The sequence below is a fragment of the Drosophila ananassae genome, chromosome XL (genome assembly GCF_017639315.1).
Source record: "Drosophila ananassae strain 14024-0371.13 chromosome XL, ASM1763931v2, whole genome shotgun sequence".
Taxonomy (NCBI): domain Eukaryota; kingdom Metazoa; phylum Arthropoda; class Insecta; order Diptera; family Drosophilidae; genus Drosophila; species Drosophila ananassae.
In genome coordinates, this window is record NC_057931.1 from 8,816,645 (window position 1) to 8,839,029 (window position 22,385).

Below are 22,385 nucleotides of genomic sequence, written 5' to 3' on the forward strand. Positions count from 1 at the left end.
GTGTACCTTCAACAGTGATGGGGGCGTACTGTTGGGTACTATATAGTTTGTTGTATTTTGTACCTATATTTTTTATTATTTTAAGAAAAATGTGAAAATTTTAAGGAATAAATGATAGTTTTAAGATGGTAGGTTAAGATGTAAGGAGTTTCTTAACTTTAGTTAAATTATATATTTTTTTTTTATATTTTATTGTTTATTTATTTTTACTAATATTGTTTTTACAATATTAAGAGTAACTTGTCTAAAAACTAGAGGAAACTATCTGGTATAAATAGTTTGTTTTTAGAATAGAATTAAATTGAGTTTAAATGGAATAGAAATAGCTTGGAGAAGGAGTTAGTAGATATTTTATTATTATATATAATATATATAAAATATATAATATTATATATCAGGTATTATAAATCTATTCTATTAAAATATCCCAAATTCTTTGCAATAAGTTTTTCAAGCTCTTTTGACAATCTTAGTTTTTAAATCAAAGAACTCTCTAATATTTTATTTAAATTTATAAAAATCGAATATTATTTTTGTAAACATAATATTTCAAAGAAATCTTTCTATAAGATATTATATTTTTTTTAAGCCTATATATTTTTAAGATTAATTTAAAAACCTCTCACTTTTGTCATCACTCTTAAAGTTAATAAAGTGGGCTAAGAGCTGGAGAGTGGGGGAGGCCTTTGGCGGATATATTCCGCGGCTCTCTGCTGATTCCGCGGCTCTATGTGCTTGAATGCACATGGAAATGGAATCGAATCGAATCGAAAAGAATATAGAATATAGAATGGAAGTGACGGAGTCGGGGAGGGAGTAGAGGGATGGCCAGGGCGCAGGCGCAGGGCACCTGAAAGAGCTCAGCTGGTTCCCCAGCAGGGAGGGCGGAGATAGAACGCCGAGACCAGAGCCCTGAGCCCAGAGACCAGAGACCAGAGCCCATAGCCCTGAGACCCGAAGTACCCCGATGTTAACGAAGTACTTACCATTTTATTTGTCGAAACTTCCAATTGAGTTCCTTCCCAAAAACATATTGGCATTCCGTGTCCAGTTGCCTCGCGAGAAGGTTGAGTTTCGATTTAAAAACAAAAACTTTATCAATTTCAAAACTATATTTTTTTTTTCCGTGAAGTGCCTTAAAAAATACATAGATATTTCTTAAAAATAAAATAAATATTTTGTGTGAAAGTGAGAGGTTATAGAGTCGCTGGAACCATGATTGTTAATATGCCACCCGTTGGTGGATCGGCGGCGGGAAGTCCTCCCAACAACAATAATAATAATAACAATAATACCACTAATAATAACACCACCAATGGCTACAACTTCCTCAAACGGAAGTACGTCGAACAGGAGCTGAGTCTGGGCCAGGACTTCGAGTCCCTGGAGTCGTCCAATCCGTGGAAGAAACGCCATTTGGATGCTTATGATGCGGGGGACTTGCAGTTCCATCTGCAAATGGATCAGCCGGCGGCTGTTAAGGATTCGGTTATTGCTGATCCTGCTGCTCCGGCGACTGGGTCCAGTTTCATCAACGATCTGTTCGCCTATGATACCACACTGTTGGTGCCCACACCGGCACCCACGGCCCACTATTCCACGCACTGTCCGTCGTCCTCCTCCGGGGGTGCCGGCGCTGCTGGTGGCGGTGGAGGAGGAGGTCCTTTGGAGGACAATGGCGGCTGGCAGGCTGGGGAGCTGCTGGAGCTGGATCATCGCTATAACTCTGGGCTGCAGGCCGAGCTGGGTCAGTTGAGTGCCACCATACCACCTCCTCCGCCACAACAACAGCATCACCAGCAGCAACAACAGAATCCCGTCCCAACCGGAAGTCCCAGTTTCCTCTTCCCACAGAAGCAACGGATAGTGACCACCGGAAGACGCACTTCCTCGGGCTCTGGGTCAGGTTCGAACGGGGTCCAGGAGGCCACTGAAACCGATTTCGAGGACAAGAACCTCTCCTGGCTGCTCAACTTCAAGTTCGACGAATTTCCGCATCTCTCGCCCCACAATCAGGCCGGAAACGGAAATGGCCAGGCCGTGGTTCTGCCCGAGGGCAGTGCCCCGCCCCCCGGATCATCGACGGCCTTGGGCCACTCCCCCTGCAACTCCGCCTCGCCCACGCCCACAGCCGCAGCCTCCCTGGCAGGATCCACATCCGCATCTGCCATTTCCGCCTCCGCCACAAACTCGAATCATTCCCTGATTTCCGATCAGAGAGCCAGATCCCCGAAGAGCTGTGCCAGTGCAGGAATGCCGGGGGGAGCAGGTGGTGTCAGTAGTGGCGGGGGAGGAGGAGTAGGCGTGGTGGGTGGGACAGGAGCGGCGGGAGGTCCTGCCGGAGGACCTAATTCCAACAAAACCGGACGCAAGTTCGAGGAACTCGTTATGGAGGTCACCTCCGAACTGGACGGCAATGACATGATCGTGGCCGAGCACGTTGTGGTTGAGGATACCACCTCCAAGGCGTAAGTACTAGTTCTTAATCTTAAAAAAAATTTTTAATATAAATTTTAAAGCTAAAAGTAGTTGTTTTTTGATTTTTTTAAATATTTCTTTGGCGTTCTTTTGGAAATTGTTTTCTGAAAAGTTTTGAAGACTTTGTTTTGAAAGTATTTCACTTTTTGAAAGAGTTTTTAAGCTAGAAAGGGCTATAAAGATTTTAAAAAGTTTTAAGAATAAAATTTAATATATTTCAAGTGTTTTTAAAAAGATTAAGAATATTAAAATATGGGAAAAGTTAAATATGTTTCAACTTTTCAAAATCCATTTAAAACATCAAATTATTTCTTCAAAACCTTCCAAACCCTTGTTTATTTTTAGCTCTAGAACCCATTTTAATAATTTAAAAATAAATTTAATGTATGATATATATTTTAATTTAAATTTTAATATATTTTCTCAACTAACATTGCTGCTTTGTGCGTTTCTCCATTTGCATTTTCGATTTGGCTTCGCCGTTCCACCAATCGATGCCGTTCTACGAACCCAACTGAAACCAAAACCGAATGAAACAACCACCCGACGGACCACCACCCACCTGGAAAACCACCTGAAAACCACCCACCCACCTGCGACTGGGAACTGGGAAACAAACCACCACCGCAAAACAAGCAGGCCAAAGAAACCACCGTTCACCTACACGGAGCTCATAGAATACGCCCTCGAGGACAAGGGTGAGCTGACTGTGTCGGGTATATACCAGTGGATATCGTAAGTACTTGCTCGTAAGCAACCACCCACCCACTCTCCACTCTCCACTTTCCACTCTCCACCCACCCTTGATGGACGCCATTTTGTATTGGGGGCGGAGGAAGGATTTTCCTCCAAAAGAGTTATGTTTTTGTAACTTTTTTTCCCAACCGGATGTAATTAAACAAATCTCAAGCATTTCCCGGATTGGCCATTTGAATTCGCAACTGGAGGTGTTGCTCGAGGTGTAGAGGTGTTGTTATTGTTGTTGGTTGTTGGTTGTTAGCCAAACAAATGCAACAACCAACCAACAACATCAAGGAAAGTGCCAAAAAGTTAGCAGCTCGTAGGATTTATGGCTTGGAAAATTGCATTTTCTTGACTGCCCTTTTTTTTGTGTGTGTTTTCCAAACTATTTACGTTGCAAACTATTTGCGTTTTTTCCCTCAACAAGTTGTTGACAATATTTTCGTTATCGGGGCTATAGATGGTGTTGGAAATATTTTAGAATAAGGGGGGGTATCAGTGGGAAATAAATTTAAGAAAAAGGGGTATGTCATACTTGTTCTTCTATTAGAAAATAGGTTGTGTAGTTCGGTTTATTTTTAGGGTTTTTTATCTTACAGACTGTTAAAAAACTAAATATTTAGCATAAAATATTTATAGTTTATGGTTAATATTACAATAAACAATATTTCTGTTCTCTAAACATTTTTTTAAATTGTGTTTTTAAGAGGTTTACAATCTATATCTAGGATATCTTTGAAATTCTTCTCTTATAGTTCCTTTACTTTAGTTTCTGAAAGGCTAGAAATATTTCATTTAAAAAATAAACAGAATTACTAATAAAAAAACTAAAATAAATCCTTAAAAGTATATACATATATATTTTTTATACACAAAAGCTAACTTAAAAAAATTCAAATTTCAAAACAGTATTTCAAATAGTTTCTATGATTTTTCTTTTTTTTCTCTCCCTGAAATATTATAAAATATATCTTTCTTATATACCCCTTTGTCATGCTTTATTTTTTTGTTTATTGTTTATCATAATTAGCTACTATTATAGACCATTATAGACTTTCTTATAGACGAACCACCCCCTGAAGCCTCGGGCTTTTCCGAATAGGTTAAGTTGGAAAATATCAATTCGAAAAGTATCATAAACGGAAAACTTTTAACACATTTTTCAAGGTTCATTAATTTGACATTTCTTATGGGTCTATCTACCCCCTCCCCTGGAGAGCACCTGTTCTGTAGCTGTAGCCCCCCCCTAAGCGGAATCAGTGTAAATATTTGAAGCCGCAGCCCAAAATGTTGCGTGTAAATATCCTATATAAATTTACATATAAACCCACCACCGCCACCCAACTTCCCATTAGTTTTGTTTTTGTTTTTTTTTTTTTTTGGCAAAATAACGGTAAATAATTTATGACATTTGCCCATCACATCCCCCCCTTATTTTTCTTGTCGTGTAATGAGCCAACAGTCCGAGCCAAAAATTTCTCAAGCCTTGGGGAAAGTTTCTCCGCCTCGGAGTTCCGAGTTCCTAGTTCCAAGTTCCGAGGGGGAACTTTTCATTAACCATTCACAAATTTGCTTTGCGGGGAAAGGTTTTTCAAAGGGGGCGGGGGGGGGGGGTAGGCGTGCCACTCCCCCCACACTACCACTTCAGGGCCATGTCCTCGTGCAGTCAAGGCGAAATTGACGCCTGCGCAGTTTCCATAGAATGTCCTGCAATGGTTCGCCCACGCGACACAGGACCTGCCACAGGCACCCTCCCCCGGGCTAGGACAGGACTGAGGTCCTCCCACTCCATATCCTTAATCGTTTTACCTTCGTTCTGGGAGTCCTGGCAATTGCCCATGAAATTTCCACACTGCTCACAATAATTATTAATTGCGGGCCGTAGGAAAACAGGACAACGGGGGTTAGTTGGATATTATACGAAAAGGACACAGAATAGGACCCCCACTCCTTCCGGCTTTTCTACACCTTTTACATGCATCATTGCCTAGCCAGGGATCAGGTGTTTGACATGCCTCTGCCTCATGCCCTTGCCACAGAAAAAGGATACATATAAATTTATAGAAAAAAAAAAAGGAATAATTATACGAAGAGGTTTTAAGGGGTTAAGTGGGTTAATCGAGGGGTGGGTCCTCTTCCGGTCACTTTCCACACTCTGGCATATTGAGTGTTTATGGGTTGCGGATCATGGTTGATCGGTCAGGACATGTGGCAGGATCAGAGGTCCTTTTTTTATGTCTGCTCGACAGCCACAATTTATAGATGATTTTTGATAGTAGATAGTGGGTGAGAGTCCCTTGAAAATGGGTCTTAAAAGTTCATGAATAATTTATTTCAAATATTGTTATAATTTTACATAAAAAAAATACAAAAAACCTTGCCAAAACTATGATCTAAGATCTTGCCTTCAGTGGGCGTGGCCAGTTGGAAGTTACGCCCCTAAAAAAAAAAAGAAAAACCAATTGCCATTAAAAAGTTTTTCATTTTTCCCAACCGAAATGAGGCAACTTTTTTGGGTTTTTATTTTTTGGCTTTCTGTTTTTTTTTTCTTTTTTTTGGTTCTGGCCATAAATCCAGGCAATTTCTTTTATTGGCTAGATGGAGGGCAGAGGCCAGGAGGGTCTACCCAGGGGCAGGACGTGGAGGAGGTCCTACGTGGACGACCCAACGAGCCGCAACAATTTATGAACTGACTAGCGCACTGCAATAATATATATATATATATATGGAGAGTCATAGTTGGATCCGTAGAAGTAGTTGCCCAGTCTGGTGGTCCGGGGTCCTTGCTGCCATGTCAAAAAAAAAAAAAAAATAGGAAAAAAAAATGAAAATGAAGCGGCTTGCGTGCCAGGCACTTCCCGATACGGTTCGGCCCATTTGGGCCTCTGGGTTCTTCAGTTCTCCGGTTCTCTCCATCTCTCCGGCACTTTCCAACTCTCCGGCTTTCCGAGTCCGAGCGACCAGTGCTGTCTAAAGGGCGGTAGGAAGGTAGGAAGGTAGGGCGGTAGGCGGGTCCTGGCAGCAACTGGATAGTCAATTACATATCACCTCCATCCACCCCAGGAATGGACAGCCGCGGAAGGTCCCACCATCCTTCAGCTTTAGCCTCGTTTTTCGCAACTAAATCAAAAGCAAATAAGACTCAAAGTTTACACTTTAAAATTATAGTTTAGGTTTTAATTTATTGGCTTTAAAATATTTTTAATCATTTTTGAAAAGAAAGAAAAAGAGTTATAGCAAAGTATAATTCATAAAAATTGAAAAATAAAGAGTTTAGGAATAAAATAATTTACAAAATAAACAAGAAACCTTATGAAACTATTTATTTAAATTAAAATAATTTATGTATTTTTTCTTTCAAAACATTTTCTTTTAAAATAATCTTGATTCCTACGAAGTAACTATTAAAAATTTCCTTATTGCATGTTTCCTGACCATTTGTTAATATTTAAAAAAAATCTAATATATATATATATGCATCTATATCTTTATAAATTGGGGGATGTATGCCCTGGCATGCCGTGTATTTCGACAATTTCATATAAAAAAAAATCAAATAAAAAGAAACTGAAATTTCATTGACAACGATGACGAGGCTGATAGTGGGTATTTGATTTTTGCTTTAACTTAACGAAACCACTCAGGTCTCTCCCAGACCCCCAGTCCCCTAGACCTCTAGACCACCCACAACCCCCATATATCCTCCATAAAAAATAAAAAAAAAAACTACTATCCTTCGAGTGGGAGAGAGTGGAAGGAAGACTACTTGAAGCTCACCTGAAGGCACGTTGACAATTCGACAAGTGCGACAGACAAGACATGATATACACACTCCTTACCCGGCATACCCACATATATTAATATATATATATATATATATATATGTCCCAAGTAAATGGCGGAGAGTGTATATATGTGTTCTATATCGATCGGGGGAGGACGTGATTAAGCCAGGACAGTCATGCATTCCAACCATAAACTATCCCATCCGAACTAAGCCATCGCCATTAATGACTTCATATTTTCAGATTTGCAAGTCAGGAAGTAAGGATTTAAGGTGTACCTGATTAAGTTTTAGGGGATAACATGTCTCTAGAGTTTAAAATATTTTTTATAAAAAAGAGATATTTATTTATTTTTCCAATAAACTTTTAACTTCCAAACCAACTAGAAAAGTCAAGCCTCCACCCAAGTCTTAGGCCAAGGGAGTAGAACTTCCAAATTCAATATGATTCCTGGTTATTACCAAGCTATTGCCCAACTATATACCCCACCTCCTGAGTATCCTTTTCGTCCTGCCAGGCAATTTCAAGTGCCACATCATTCGACTCCACCGGTTGATGCGTCATGACGGGTGCCTGCGTGCCAAATTCCACGAATATCTATACTCATACATATCCCATTTGTATCTGTAAGATACATACATGTTGGAGTCACCCGGCAGTTATCAGGACATTTGCCGAGGGGTCATTAAGGACTCCATTTCCTTCTGCCATGGATTTCCAGATTTCCATATTTCATTTCACTCCATTTATGAGTCTCTGGTTCCCTCCCCCCTCCCCCAAAAAAAAAACTACGAAAAAAAAAACTAAGGAAAATTGGGGAAAAATCAAATGAATGGATGGACTCCCCCACCAATTTTAGTTCGCGTGCTGAAATTTTTTTGGATTGCTTTTGAGCCATACCCCCCCTCACTATCGTGGGCGTGGATTGTAGCCAGAGCTAGGGTAAGGGATATATATATATATATATATATTTATTTTTTTTTCTTCGGTAGTGGAAGTGGCAGTTAACCAATGACATAGCCCGTAGCCCATAGCCTGACCCCGGGGGTTGTTTCTTCCACCTTTTTGTGCGGCGCGTGTCGCCCACCTACCTTTCTTCGTTTCTGCTCCAAAACGTAATTTGAAATACTTTCCATTTTCTTGCCCCACCACCTCCTCCACTCCTCCACTAGGCCGCCCAGTCAGTCAGTCCACCAACCACCCAAAAAAAAAAAAAGAAAATCCCTTACCACCTCTCCAAAATCCTGGCACGCGATGTCCTTTCCGGTCCTCGCTGTTTCCTCTTTACATCTGGCAAGGGGGCACCTGCCACAGACGGTGTGTGGGATGGGGGAAAAGGGGGGGCCTCTGCCAGGTATACTCCATTTTTTCCACCTACCACCCACCTTCCGAAAATCGCCTGTTCGTGACTCGTCTATGTGGAAAGAGAAAAAAAAAAAAGAAAAATGTATGTAGATATGTATATATACAAAACGACGCATAATTTGTGCCAGTGGCGCTGTCCGTGTCCCTGTCCATGTCCATGTCCCTGTCAGTGTCCATGTCCGTATTCTACATCCACATTCACATCCACATCCATTTCCCCATTTTCCATTTTCCCCATTTTCCATTTCCATTTCGAGTGCATTTGTGTGAGTTGTGGCGCAGTGCTGTTCTGTTCTGATGACGTGTTCCGTGGAAATTGCCTCGTTTCCGTTCTATTGTCCGTTGTCCGTCTGTCCGTGTGTCCGTCTACTGTTTTTTTAACCCCCTTTCGAGCTTGGATTGGCTGGCCCGAAGGGGCTGGAGCCTCAAATGGCTATTGGTCAGTGTGGAAAGTGGCTAACTGGTCACTGGGAGGGCAGGGATTGGTCAGAATAGCACTAGTAATTAGTAACTAGTGCATAGTAACTAGTAAGCATTGTCCTTTGATCTATAAACTAGTAACTAATAAATAGTAAAGAGTAACGAGTAACTAGTAGCTCTTGAAAAAGTAACTTGTAACGATTTCCCGTTAAGATTTTAACTTCAAGCTTGTAACTAATAACTAGTAACGAATAACTAGTAACTAGTAACTAATAACTAGTAACTAGTAACTAATAGTTACAATTATTATTAAAATCCTATTCTCTTCTAATTCCAGTGACCGCTTCCCCTATTACAAATCCAATGACGATCGCTGGAAGAACTCCGTGAGACACAACTTGTCCATAAATCCGCATTTTCGAAAAGGAGTCAAGGCGCCCCAAGGAGCAGGCCACCTGTGGGCCATTTCTAGCGGGGATTCAGCCGAAAATGTTCTGGCCTGGGAGCATGTAAGTGATTCAAAAAACCCTTAAAACTCATATATAAACAAAATACTTACCTTTTAGAAAAAGCAACGTCTGGATTTGTTCTTTAAAATGGAATCAATCAACCGAGAGCGTATACAACATCATCAGCAACAGCTCCAGCAGCAGCAGCAGCAACATCAGCAACAGCAACAGCAGCAACATCAGCAACAGCAACAGCAGCAGCAACAACAGCAACAGAATTGCCACTCGCCGCAGCAGCAACATGCAACACAATCGAATAGTTGCCTCTACGATGAAGCGGCTGTGGCAGCTGCCACTCTAACCCAGGAGATGCTGCAACACCAGACACCCAACAATGCTCCTGTCGAGTCTCAGCCTCCGAATCATTCACACTCCAATCATGTCCATCACAATCACAATCACAATCATTCCACTCACAATCAGTCTCACTCCCAATCGCACTCGCATCACAATCATCAGAACAATCACCACCAGAGACTGTTGCCCTTCAACGATCTGCTGAGCGACGATGAGCTCCGGAAGACTGCCGGCCAGATCCTGAACGGAATCCATCGAGAAGTGGAGGTCCAGTCGGTCAACTCCATCATCAGTACTTACCACGACGTACTCTTAGATAATGGTGGGTTTAAAAATCATCCAATGGCTTTCAGATCTCAATATTTCTTCTCCCATTCTTTAGAGGACTTCCTGAATCCCATACACAAGGATGTGGTGGTCACGGAGAGCGGTCTGAGGCAACTTCATGGCCATAACCTGGCCGGCAGTGGCAGTGGCAGTGGCAATATGAGCAACTCCCAATACTACATCACCGAAATAGATCCCATGGAGCTGGGCATACAGATGTCGCATCAGGTGGAGCCGTCCGAGGAGGAGGTACTCTTCAGTGACGAATTCAATCTGAACTACTTTGGTTATAATCCCGGTAGTGATATTGTCGCTTGACCGCGAAAACAGCAGGCAGCTTCAGCTCCAGCTCCCGCCCAGCCAAGCAATTGAATTGGATAACAATCGTAACTGTAGCCGGATATTATACTTTTAAGCCAACTCTAAACGAATACTAGTCACACTTACTAACCAGTAACCACCTACCCATCATCCGCCCTCCATAATCCATTATCCCATCATCATCATTGAAAAGAATCTCTCCAAAAGTCCCTCCCCTCCTATGTATAGTCTAGTCTTGAGTGCAAGTCCAATGCAAGTCCTATATTCGTATGTGCCCTAATATATCTATTTTTTTTTTCGTGTGTACTTTAGTTGAATATGTAGCGATTAAGTAGCTTCTTAGCCATAAGTATCTACCCCTATACATATACGTTTATACATACTACATATATAATATATGGATTAATTTCCAACTACTTGACATTTAGTTTAGTTAAGTGTTTATACCAGTAGTCGAATATCCAAAAAAAAACAAGAGAAAAGAAAAGAAAAGAAACAAATCCCAAAATACGATCTCCTTCTATAACTAGGACTAGAGACACTACCCATGTCCGTAGAACCTAAATATGGCACCTAAAATGGTTTTATTCATTATGGCAAAAAAATAAAACTTTTTTTATTAAAAAAATAATAGTATTTTAAATAAATTTTTAACGAAAAAAATAGCAAAAGGAAGCAACAGCCACTTGTTGGTACAAGTTTCTGCAGTTCCCGTCAATGTGTATCTTAAAGATAAAAAAATATTATATTTGTAGATTCATGTGAGGAATAAGCAGTTGGGAATTATAATTTTGGTCTAAAAATAGAAGATATACACAGTGGCGCTTGTAGAATTCTTCCGAAAAAGATACAAGGCTCTAACGCCCTCTAGCGGTCATGTAGAAGACAAACTATAAACATAATTTTTTTTTATTTATTTATTTTTTATTTATTATTATTGATTTTTAATAAATCATTTTTAACTCTTATTTTTTATGTGATTTTTGATATTTTGTTACTTTTTTCGATTTGAGAAATATAAAAAAAGAGATGTAAAAATGTAAAGTACTTTACTTGACTCTTGTAAAGTATCTGTAGAAAACGTGTAAAGTAAGTAGATAGCAAACATAGCTCAGTCTTTCTCTCTTTCTTACACTCAGAAAAGAAGTGTTCAGTTTTATATTTTATTAATGGATAAATATTATTATTTTTACTTGATTGAATTTTATTAAAGAATAACTAAAATAATACATATTTATTTCATTTATTTAACTTCTTGCTTCTTCTAATTTATAATTTTAATTTTTTTTTTCCAAGTGTATATACTTCTTTGGGGGCTTTCTTCTCTTTTCGATGTCGGTCTTCAGATCGTTTCGAAAGGTCTTGGCGTTCGGACGTGTATCGGATTGTGGCACGGCGATTGACTTTGTTTGCTTTTGTTTCTGCCATTGCTTTTGCTTTTGCGCTTTGTGTTTGTATTTGCATTTGCATTTGCTTTTGTGTTTTTGTCGGCGATCGCGTGTGTGTCTTTGCGTTGTTTGCACTTGTTGCCTTTGCTTCTGTCTTTGGATTGCCTCCATGGATAAAACAACAAATAAATAAATTATATTAGATATATATGAAATCAAACAAAAATAAAAACAGCGGCTGCGAGGAGTTTGTTTCTGTTTTTTGTGTGTGTTTGTTGGTTTTTTTTTTTTCGGTTGAAGTGAAAGCGTGTGAAAAGTAGCCGCCACCTTAGGCTCAAGGTGGAAGACCTCTCTCTCGCTGGTGTCGCCCTCTGGTGAGAGAGTGAGCAGAATACCCGATATACCATGTAAGATATAGTTTCCATATCCTGTATTGTTGTGGCCGAAAAATACAAAAAAAAAAACCCACCAAAAACTTCCGGTCAATATGAAACCACAGTTGTTGCATCTCGGCATTGGCCGTCAGGTAAGTGAATATCTCACAGATACAATATACAATATCTGTATCTGATGGATTGGTTATGCTATGATATGATAAGGGGGTTACGACATCGCCTCCAAACCGATTAATCTGATTAGGCAGTCCATCAATCCATCAATCCATCAATCATTGTATCTGTGTTTGGGGTGTTGTGGGTCTTTTGCATCTTTTGGATCGAGTATCTGTAAGATACATGACAGATTTCAGATTCCGAAGGCTACTTTACACCACTAAGTTCATTCTTTAATGGGTTTTCATTCTGTTTTCGGACTTGTTCTTTTTAGAGTTTCCATAAATGATTTTTTTTTGTTCAGATCTCATTCAGACAAGTGCGGTTTTCGGGGTCAGTCACTGCATACGTGATGTATCTGCCATGATTTTGGCCAAAAAAACATCTCTTACTTCTCTTAAATTTTATACATAATTTTGTAAAAAATATTTATTAATTTTTTGGTGGAAAAAGAGAGCTGGGAAAACTTGTTGGGTGGGTTTGGTGTCGTGTCTGGTGTCCCAATTGCGTAAAATTTGCGTAGCTGGTCGAGTGCGTTGATTTTCACCTGCCTTTCAGGTAATCGATGCGTTCGTTTCTGTTTTTTTACTTTATTTTTTTTTATCTTTTTTTGCTTTTGGCCAAATGCTTTACCGTTAAGTGTTGTCGCCGCCAAAAGATTGTTAATTGCAGGCCCCGTAGTCTCTACCGCCATGGGAAAAATTATAGACACCTATGCGGAGACTGGGCTCTCTGGAGTCTGTAATTAAAAGCCATCGGAAATTTTTCTAAACTTCTATCGACATATTTCACAAAAGAATCTAAGATACAGATTCGAGAATAAAAGTTTAGAGAATAGTTTATAATTTTTTTAGACTCTCGTTGCATTTCTTGGTAAAGTATCTTCAAGATATCCAATTCCACAGCAAGAGGAATCGAAAAACTTGCAGATCAGAGGGCCAGATATATATGTATATATTCATGGATAAAGGGAACATGTGCAGCGGCAATCAAAGATCTGTTTATTGTTTACAATGGCCGGCAGAGCCACTGCACCACTGAACTGCACCACCGCTCCCTTGGCCCGCCACTCGACTTGCAACCGACTATTTCAAAATCATTTTTAGCTGGCCAGGCACGCGCCCTTTCCAGATCATATATAGTATATGGTATACCCCCCCTATATACACTATATACACAGTCCGATTTTTGATTTAGAGCGAAGCGTGGAGTGCTCGTCTTGCACTCCATTTGAGTTCCCTTTGTTTATGCCTGGAAATGGAATTTAAATTGTTTGATGAACACTCTCCGTTCTCCATCGTTCTAATAATAATTTCTCCAATTTCACAATTACTTAATATATCCCCCGATATAGCCCGGAACATTGGGTCAACTGCCTTTCAGAGTTCAACTCTCAACTCGTTTCTGAGACTGAGTCTCACGCTATTTGCTTTGAAGAAAAATTATTAAATTGCTCGACATGTTGCTCTAATTTTAAATTACTTTCTTTTATTTTTTAGGCTTTGAATTTGAAGGCTTTTCAAAAAATAATATCTATCGAAACTATTAATATTTTTAAATATTATTTTAAACAGACGAGGATCTTCATTAAAATCCATTATGATCTTGAAATTCTGTTTGAGTTTTAATTTGGTTCCTACTTCGGGTTCTCGAGACCAAGACCAAGCGGAAAGACAAATTTTTAATGAATTATCGCAGCTCCGGCGATGGCCCGATGGGAGATGATTATCTCTGGTGGCTGTCATTGAACCTGCTCCCTCCAATCCCATCCAATCCGATCCCATACCATTGTCTGGCTTTGGAGCTCTGTGTCTCCACCAACTATCCGTCTATTCATCCATTTGTCATCTTGCCATCTACGAGTATAATTATTGTATCTGTATCTGTGTGTACTTGTGGGCGTAAGATTCCGAATCGGATTTAAGGGGAAACTCAAAAGCCCCCATTTTCGGTTGGTGGCTTCTTCTAATTATATTTTCTGGCATTGCGTGTTTTAGTTTTTTGGTTTTTAGTTTTTGGTTTTTGATTTTTGGCCTTTGCGCTTCAGGCATTCAAATTTCAACAAGACATCAGGTTCTGGATCCCAGCCTGGTAATCGATTTTAAATTGCTGATTGAATGATTGAGATAGTCTGGGATGGGACTGGTTTCCTCGGTATCCTGTGAAATTCCCATCTTGCCACTTGTTTTACATTCAAGGCAAAACGGCCCACTTGAGATGCACATTTTAAGATGCAACATTTCAGTTCAACAGTTCAAGTGATTTCCCAGAGAAGACCCAAGACTTTTAATGTCATTTTTTATTTAAAAGAATTAGATAAATAATAGGCCTAATTTATTAAAAATTTTGTATAATTTTCCCAGTTCCAATTCTGCAAAAATAATTGATAAAAAAATACGACTGACACGCAAGTTTTAAGAGAGACTGTTTCGAGTTTTGGAATTAAAAAGAAAATCGATGGATGTGCGATGAATTTTTCAGCAATGTGGCACGCAACTTGTGGCATTTTTGTTTCGGGTCTGGAGGGGGAAATCTCGGATGCAGCATGACACGGCTGGTCTCTTGGCCAAACAGTTAATGTGGCCTGAAAAGAGAAACCCATTAAAAAATGTTAATTTCCATAAAAAACAACAGGGAAAGAGCAAACAAAAAATAAATATAAAAACAAGAATTTAAGGCAGAGCTCAGCACGTGGCTAAAAGCCACAAAAATACAAGTTTACACCCAGTATCTGTGTATCTTTGTATCTGAGTATCTCTGTAGAGTTCTTTTGAGAGTGATTATGTTTAGATATTTGCATAACACACCCACTATATGGGTAGAGCGTCAATTTGGCGACCGTGACCATCTGATATCTGTGAGATAGAGTATCTATTGGATTTATGGGCAGCGAAAAGGTGTTGCTAATGGCACTGCCAAAGCCAATTCAAACACATCCACTAATGAAGCCTATATCTGATGGGCCGTTTTAGCCAAACCAATTTGCATACCATCCTCCTGATGATGATTTCGGATAATGGTAATGGAGATGAGGATGGATATGGAAATGGAAATGGACTTGGAAGATGAGAGACCTCTTCCAATGACGGAAGATGACCACTGTCAGTTATGACAGCTGCGGTTATTTTCTCAACTCTTTTTGTTTTTTGTTTTTAGAATTTCAAGCCACACACAAAGTTCCGATTGGCTACGTTTCCATTTGATTGGATGTTCACTCACGCCAGAGTGGACACATCGCTTGGATGGTCGGATACTGTTGTATCTGATGGATACAAGATACAAGATACAAGATCGTTTGTCGGCACAAAAGAGTCAAACGCTCCTCTCAGATGCTGCGTCGCAACGCAGTTCAAATCGCAAAACTATAAATTATTCTGTCAGTCACAATCAGGCATTCCACTGGAGGGACAGTGCCTCGCCACTCACCACTGCCCGGTTCTCGATTTCGCGGTTGCCCTGGGACTAGGTACCCCCCTTTTTCTAGCTTCCCCCCCTTTAGATTTTCCATTCCCTTACCCTTTGTGGCTCGAATTTTCCGCCTAATGCCGCTTTTTCTTTGGAGTTTCTTGGTGGCATTTTCTTAAAATTTTTGTTTGTTGTTTCTTAACTTGAGTCCTATTTCTAGTAATTTTTATGGTAGTTTTTAGAGTAAATTTAAAAATAATAAAAACACACTTACCTTTAGCACTGTATTCTCTATTCTATAAAAAAAAAACAATTTTTTTTTAACCCATTCCATCTTATTTTGTAATTAAACTGCGCAGCTGCCTTCGGTCGCCAATTGTCGCCTTTTCGCAATCGCCATTTCACAGTGAACACTGCTCAGTGTGCAACCAGCTCCAATTGGGAATTGGAAATTGGGAATGCCAAATTAATGTCTGCACCTGCAGCAGGAATGTGCCACAATTTGTTGGCAGTAGTGGCAAGCTTCAAGCTCGTGCCAGCTTCGATTCGTTTCAAATTCAATTGATTCCGATTCGATATGAGATATGTATGTGGTTGAGGTTGAGAGTGGTTTACAGTGAGAAAAATTACAAAATAATTATACAGAAAATTATTTAACATTTATTTAATTAATAACATATTTAACAAATTAATAAAAGGATTTATTTATATTTTATTCATCTCGAAAATAATTATTTCTCACTTTAAAAATTATTATTCTTTTCTTCAAAGTGTTGCCTGAGTTTCAGGTGCGAGGGCGTTATGTAGGCGTCATTTTCCAATAGATAATGATGCGTTATCTTCGAGACTTTGTAATCGAGTGGGAGCAGGCTCAAAATAAAAATCAAAATAAAAGTAAGAAAACAAAATGCAGGCCTTTAAATTGTCAAATTAAATAGACGACACGTGGGCTCATCGAGCACCCACTTCTTAGCTTTTCTTTTTACTATTTATTTTAGTTTTTTTTCTTTCTTGGCCATAAAAAAGTGGGCAACATCTGGTGGAATTGGTGCAAGTCTGGAAGAACCAACACGTTCAAACGTTCAGGTCGATAAAACAAAAGCCGAGAAGAAACTGCATTGATTTCTCAGGGTCGAAAGTAACTTGTTTTGCCTTCTGCTGCTGCTGCTGTTGCATTTTCTGTCTTATGCCAGTGTGGCTTTTGTTTCGGGCCAGAAATTATGCCAAACAGGTGCTCAGCATTCTTGGCATAGTTTCTAGACCAATTGAGGCTTAATCATTTGAGGGATGTACTGGAAAAGGTGGCAGGTGGCTGGGGTACTTGCTTCATCTATTGTGATTGTCAGTCACTTGAAAAGAAAGTCTGCTCCATGGCTTTTATTTATTAAATTAAACAAATTAAAAATAAACATAAGGAGAGTTTATTTTATTATTATCTTTTTCCAATTTGCGTTATGTCACGTTTTTTCCCCGCCTGGCCTGACTCTCGGAGGTCAATCCACTCCATTTTCCAGTGTATCTTCCCATGAATCATGACTAATGGACCGCGCCAGCTGCTGGCGCCAGCATGGGTTAATTTCGATCATGGGTTAAGGCCCTGGCCAAGACCCGAGACCAGAGCCAGCCAGGGCCAACTTAATGCGGCTAATAAGCGACCAAATGGCCGACTGCCCAGAGAGCCCCATTAGTCCGAGGAGGTCTGCGTAATTGTCGCGAAAATTCGAGTGCGTGACCATCTCTGCCAACAAAGCTTCCCAAAATTAATCCAAAAAGCAAACAAAGAAGATGCAAGACGCTTCTTGAGGAAGAATCAAGAAAAAGATCATACTTTATGTGTGGTCTTTCCAGAAAAGAGAAAGCTTTCGGGCCAAAAGAGTATCTTTATTAAAAAATAAATGAAAAAATTTCAAAAAATATTATGTTCTGAGATTTTTATGCAGAATGGCGGGGAATCGATATACAAATCGATTAAGGTATCCCGCTTGAGAATCGGATAGGAATTGGCAGAGATATAGCCACCGATAGGGGTCCTATGGGAAAATCCAGGGTTCCGCAAGGGGTTCCATCAGAAAAAAATGAAAAAATTTCAAAAAATATTTTGTTCTGAGATTTTGATGCAGAATGGCGGGGAATCGGCATACAAATCGATTAAGGTATTCCGCTTGAGAATCGGATGAGAATTGGCAAAGATATAGCCACCGATAGGGGTCCTAGATGGAAATCCAGGATTCCGCAAGGGGTTCCATCAGAAAAAAATGAAAAAATTTCAAAAAATATTTTGTTCTGAGATTTTGATGCAGAATGGCGGGGAATCGGCATACAAATCGATTAAGGTACTCCGCTTGAGAATCGGATGAGAATTGGCAAAGATACAGCCCCGATAGGGGTCCTATGGGAAAATCCAGGATTCCGCAAGGGGTTCCATCAGAAAAAAATGAAAAAATTTCAAAAAATATTTTGTTCTGAGATTTTTATGCAGAATGGCGGGGAATCGATATACAAATCGATTAAGGTATCCCGCTTGAGAATCGGATAGGAATTGGCAGAGATATAGCCACCGATAGGGGTCCTATGGGAAAATCCAGGGTTCCGCAAGGGGTTCCATCAGAAAAAAATGAAAAAATTTCAAAAAATATTTTGTTCTGAGATTTTGATGCAGAATGGCGGGGAATCGGCATACAAATCGATTAAGGTATTCCGCTTGAGAATCGGATGAGAATTGGCAAAGATATAGCCACCGATAGGGGTCCTAGATGGAAATCCAGGATTCCGCAAGGGGTTCCATCAGAAAAAAATGAAAAAATTTCAAAAAATATTTTGTTCTGAGATTTTGATGCAGAATGGCGGGAAATCGATATACAAATCGATTAAGGTACTCCGCTTGAGAATCGGATAGGAATTGGCAAAGATATAGCCACCGATAGGGGTCCTATGGGAAAATCCAGGGTTCCGCAAGGGGTTCCATCAGAAAAAAATGAAAAAATTTCAAAAAATATTTTGTTCTGAGATTTTGATGCAGAATGGCGGGGAATCGGCATACAAATCGATTAAGGTACTCCGCTTGAGAATCGGATGAGAATTGGCAAAGATACAGCCCCGATAGGGGTCCTATGGGAAAATCCAGGATTCCGCAAGGGGTTCCATCAGAAAAAAATGAAAAAATTTCAAAAAATATTTTGTTCTGAGATTTTGATGCAGAATGGCGGGGAATCAATATACAAATCGATTAAGGTACTCCGCTTGAGAATCGGATGAGAATTGGCAAAGATATAGCCACCGATAGGGGTCCTAGATGGAAATCCAGGATTCCGCAAGGGGTTCCATCAGAAAAAAATGAAAAAATTTCAAAAAATATTTTGTTCTGAGATTTTGATGCAGAATGGCGGGAAATCGATATACAAATCGATTAAGGTACTCCGCTTGAGAATCGGATAGGAATTGGCAAAGATATAGCCACCGATAGGGGTCCTATGGGAAAATCCAGGGTTCCGCAAGGGGTTCCATCAGAAAAAAATGAAAAAATTTCAAAAAATATTTTGTTCTGAGATTTTGATGCAGAATGGCGGGGAATCGGCATACAAATCGATTAAGGTACTCCGCTTGAGAATCGGATGAGAATTGGCAAAGATATAGCCACCGATAGGGGTCCTAGATGGAAATCCAGGATTCCGCAAGGGGTTCCATCAGAAAAAAATGAAAAAATTTCAAAAAATATTTTGTTCTGAGATTTTGATGCAGAATGGCGGGAAATCGATATACAAATCGATTAAGGTACTCCGCTTGAGAATCGGATGAGAATTGGCAAAGATACAGCCCCGATAGGGGTCCTATGGGAAAATCCAGGATTCCGCAAGGGGTTCCATCAGAAAAAAATGAAAAAATTTCAAAAAATATTTTGTTCTGAGATTTTGATGCAGAATGGCGGGGAATCAATATACAAATCGATTAAGGTACTCCGCTTGAGAATCGGATGAGAATTGGCAAAGATATAGCCACCGATAGGGGTCCTAGATGGAAATCCAGGATTCCGCAAGGGGTTCCATCAGAAAAAAATGAAAAAATTTCAAAAAATATTTTGTTCTGAGATTTTGATGCAGAATGGCGGGAAATCGATATACAAATCGATTAAGGTACTCCGCTTGAGAATCGGATAGGAATTGGCAAAGATATAGCCACCGATAGGGGTCCTATGGGAAAATCCAGGGTTCCGCAAGGGGTTCCATCAGAAAAAAATGAAAAAATTTCAAAAAATATTTTGTTCTGAGATTTTGATGCAGAATGGCGGGGAATCGGCATACAAATCGATTAAGGTACTCCGCTTGAGAATCGGATGAGAATTGGCAAAGATACAGCCCCGATAGGGGTCCTATGGGAAAATCCAGGATTCCGCAAGGGGTTCCATCAGAAAAAAATGAAAAAATTCCAAAAAATATTTTGTTCTCAGATTTTGATGCAGAATGACGGGGAATCGATATACAAATCGATTAAGGTACTCCGCTTGAGAATCGGATGAGAATTGGCAAAGATATAGCCACCGATAGGGGTCCTAGAAGGAAATCTATGATTTTGAAAGGGGTTCCAGCAGGAAAAATATAAAAAGAAAATATTTCTAGAATTTAATTTGATAAATAAAATAGAAAAAATTGTTAATTTAAGGTTTCACCGAGATTTGAACTCGGATCGCAGGATTCAGAGTCCTGAGTGCTAACCATTACACCATGGAACCGCCTTGGCATCGGGGTTCCATCATGCGAAGGTAAGGGAAATTTGTAGGAAATGTAGTCTTAGGTGAAGGGAAGCCACTAAATGTTGAAAGTGGACCTCTGAAGAATCGGTGAATGGCTCTCCCTACTTGTGGAATTAATATTTTCATTAAAGCAACTAAAATAAAGCAATTTTGTTAAGTATTTCGAGATGAGATAATCGAACTGATGAGGCTGTTACATTTTTCCATTCATCTCTTTCAATTTTAAAAACAATTTAGAGGAAAAGATGAAGACAAACCGACTGAATGGCGTGAGTTGCACTTGTTTTTAGTTTTTTTCTCTTCCATTGGAGGGTAATTTATCGAGAATTTCTTAATTATCCGAAAAAAAAACGCAGAGTGGAAAATTATGAAGTTTATCCGCATTTATGATGATGATTGTGGCATGATAGATTTTCGAAATTGAATTGACAGCCGAAGACGACGACGTCGACGACGACGACGATGTCGAATGTTGATTGGCTGATGTGGCTGCCTCCTGCCTCCTGTTGCTGCCACAAATTGTTGCATTTCACGCAACAGCAATTGAAATGCCGCACCAGACCAGGTACCAGGTAGCACTTACTTCTGGATCTCTCTCCACTCCTCATCTCCTCGACCCTTTAACCAAAAACTCGATTAATATGCAAAAGAGTTTATAAATTTTTTTCATCGGAGTTGCAGGTGCATCGGCAAGATTATGTTAATTAGAATGCAACGGTGGGGCAAGGTAGGAACCCTCTGGGGCAGCGTTTATCAATTAGCAACGTGAAACCCAAAAATCGACCATTTCGAAGTCATGCTCTTCCATTCGACATGTTTTTTTTCTTTCTCAGATAATTCCCCGGAATTGAGGGCAACTAGAAAATTAATATTCAAAATGGGAAAAAATATTTAAACATATTTATCAAACTGATTTGTGTCTGGAATTGGAAATTTTTTAATGACAAGAGCAGGTTCTCTGCCCTTTCTGGCAATAAAATTTTTTTATATATTCCCCATAGTCTTTCGATTAAATATTTCTTATTCACAGTTCCACTTCAGACCTCACAGAGTAAAGACGTGCAACTACTTTCGTTTATCCAAACCATCAGCTTCAAGTGCTTATCAGCAATATTTTGCACAAACAAACAAGTGTTCAAAAGAGATACAAAAACCAACAACAAATAACGATCACGCGATCATAAAACTAAGAACAGGGGCGCGCCCCACCAAACCAAAATGCTGCCACCAGATAAAAACAAGCTTTTTTCCAAAAACGCAACCATAGAACAAAAATATATAGTTATCAAAAGAAAAGACAATATATCCCTAGAACACACCAACCCTTTCATTATTAAAAAATCAATTGACTACACCTGCGGAGGTGAAGTCGATAAGTGTAAAACAACAAGAGCTGGCACACTCCTAGTCCTCACAAAAAATACTCAACAAGCCGAAAAATTATTAAAAATTACAAAAATTGGCACAATAGACGTAGAAGCAAAGGAACACAAATCCCTTAATGAAACCAAAGGAGTAATCTATTGCAATCTACTCAGGTATGTCACAGAAGAAGAAATATTAGACGAATTAAAATCCCAAAAAGTCTCACACGTATACAAATGGACAAAAATGGTAGACCAAACTAGAGTACCAACAGGACTCATCACCCTTACATTTGCCACTACAAATCTTCCCGAAAAAGTAATGATAGGCTATGAGGTAGTGTTTACTCGCCCGTACATACCACGGCCTATGCAATGCAAAAAATGCCTTCGCTTTAACCACCCACAAACTTTCTGCAAGCAAGAAAACCCTACATGCAAAAACTGCTCTGACAACACCCACACAAGCGACAGCATTGAATGCAGGCAGGAACCCAAGTGCATTAATTGCAGGAACAACCACTCCTCCTTAGACAAAAAATGCCCAGTCTTCCTTAAAGAACAGGAACTAATAGCAATCAAAATCACTGAAAGGGTGGACCATAAAACGGCACGCTCAATATATCTCGCTCGTCACAATCCCAGTCAGGAATCCTCATACTCCCAAACCCTAAAGAATACAACTCA

At 39.6% G+C, this 22,385-nt stretch overlaps 2 protein-coding genes and 1 non-coding gene across 4 annotated transcripts in view; 2 read left to right on the forward strand and 1 right to left on the reverse strand.

Annotated features, from left to right (window-relative positions):
* Positions 1 to 1,159: 1,159 nt before the first annotated feature.
* Positions 1,160 to 10,855, forward strand: LOC6504761 (protein fork head). The gene is made up of 5 exons (XM_014904316.3): positions 1,160 to 2,468; positions 3,118 to 3,213; positions 9,127 to 9,298; positions 9,356 to 9,917; positions 9,978 to 10,855. The coding sequence occupies exons 1-5, from the start codon at positions 1,216 to 1,218 to the stop codon at positions 10,238 to 10,240; spliced, it is 2,346 nt and encodes a 781-aa protein (XP_014759802.1). The 5' UTR covers positions 1,160 to 1,215; the 3' UTR covers positions 10,241 to 10,855.
* Positions 10,856 to 11,789: 934 nt separating this feature from the next.
* The window catches only part of LOC6504765, a 53,471-nt gene continuing 42,875 nt past the window's right edge, over positions 11,790 to 22,385 (forward strand). The window contains exons 1-2 of one of the 2 annotated variants that reach the window (XM_044717195.1): positions 11,790 to 12,157; positions 21,365 to 21,872. The gene's annotated coding sequence lies outside the window, so the exon portion shown is untranslated. The remainder of the gene's footprint in view (positions 12,158 to 21,364; positions 21,873 to 22,385) is intronic. The other variant, XM_032453139.2, reaches the window with a different exon arrangement.
* On the reverse strand, positions 20,242 to 20,313 carry Trnaq-cug. The gene has a single exon. It is a non-coding gene; the product is annotated as a tRNA-Gln (tRNA).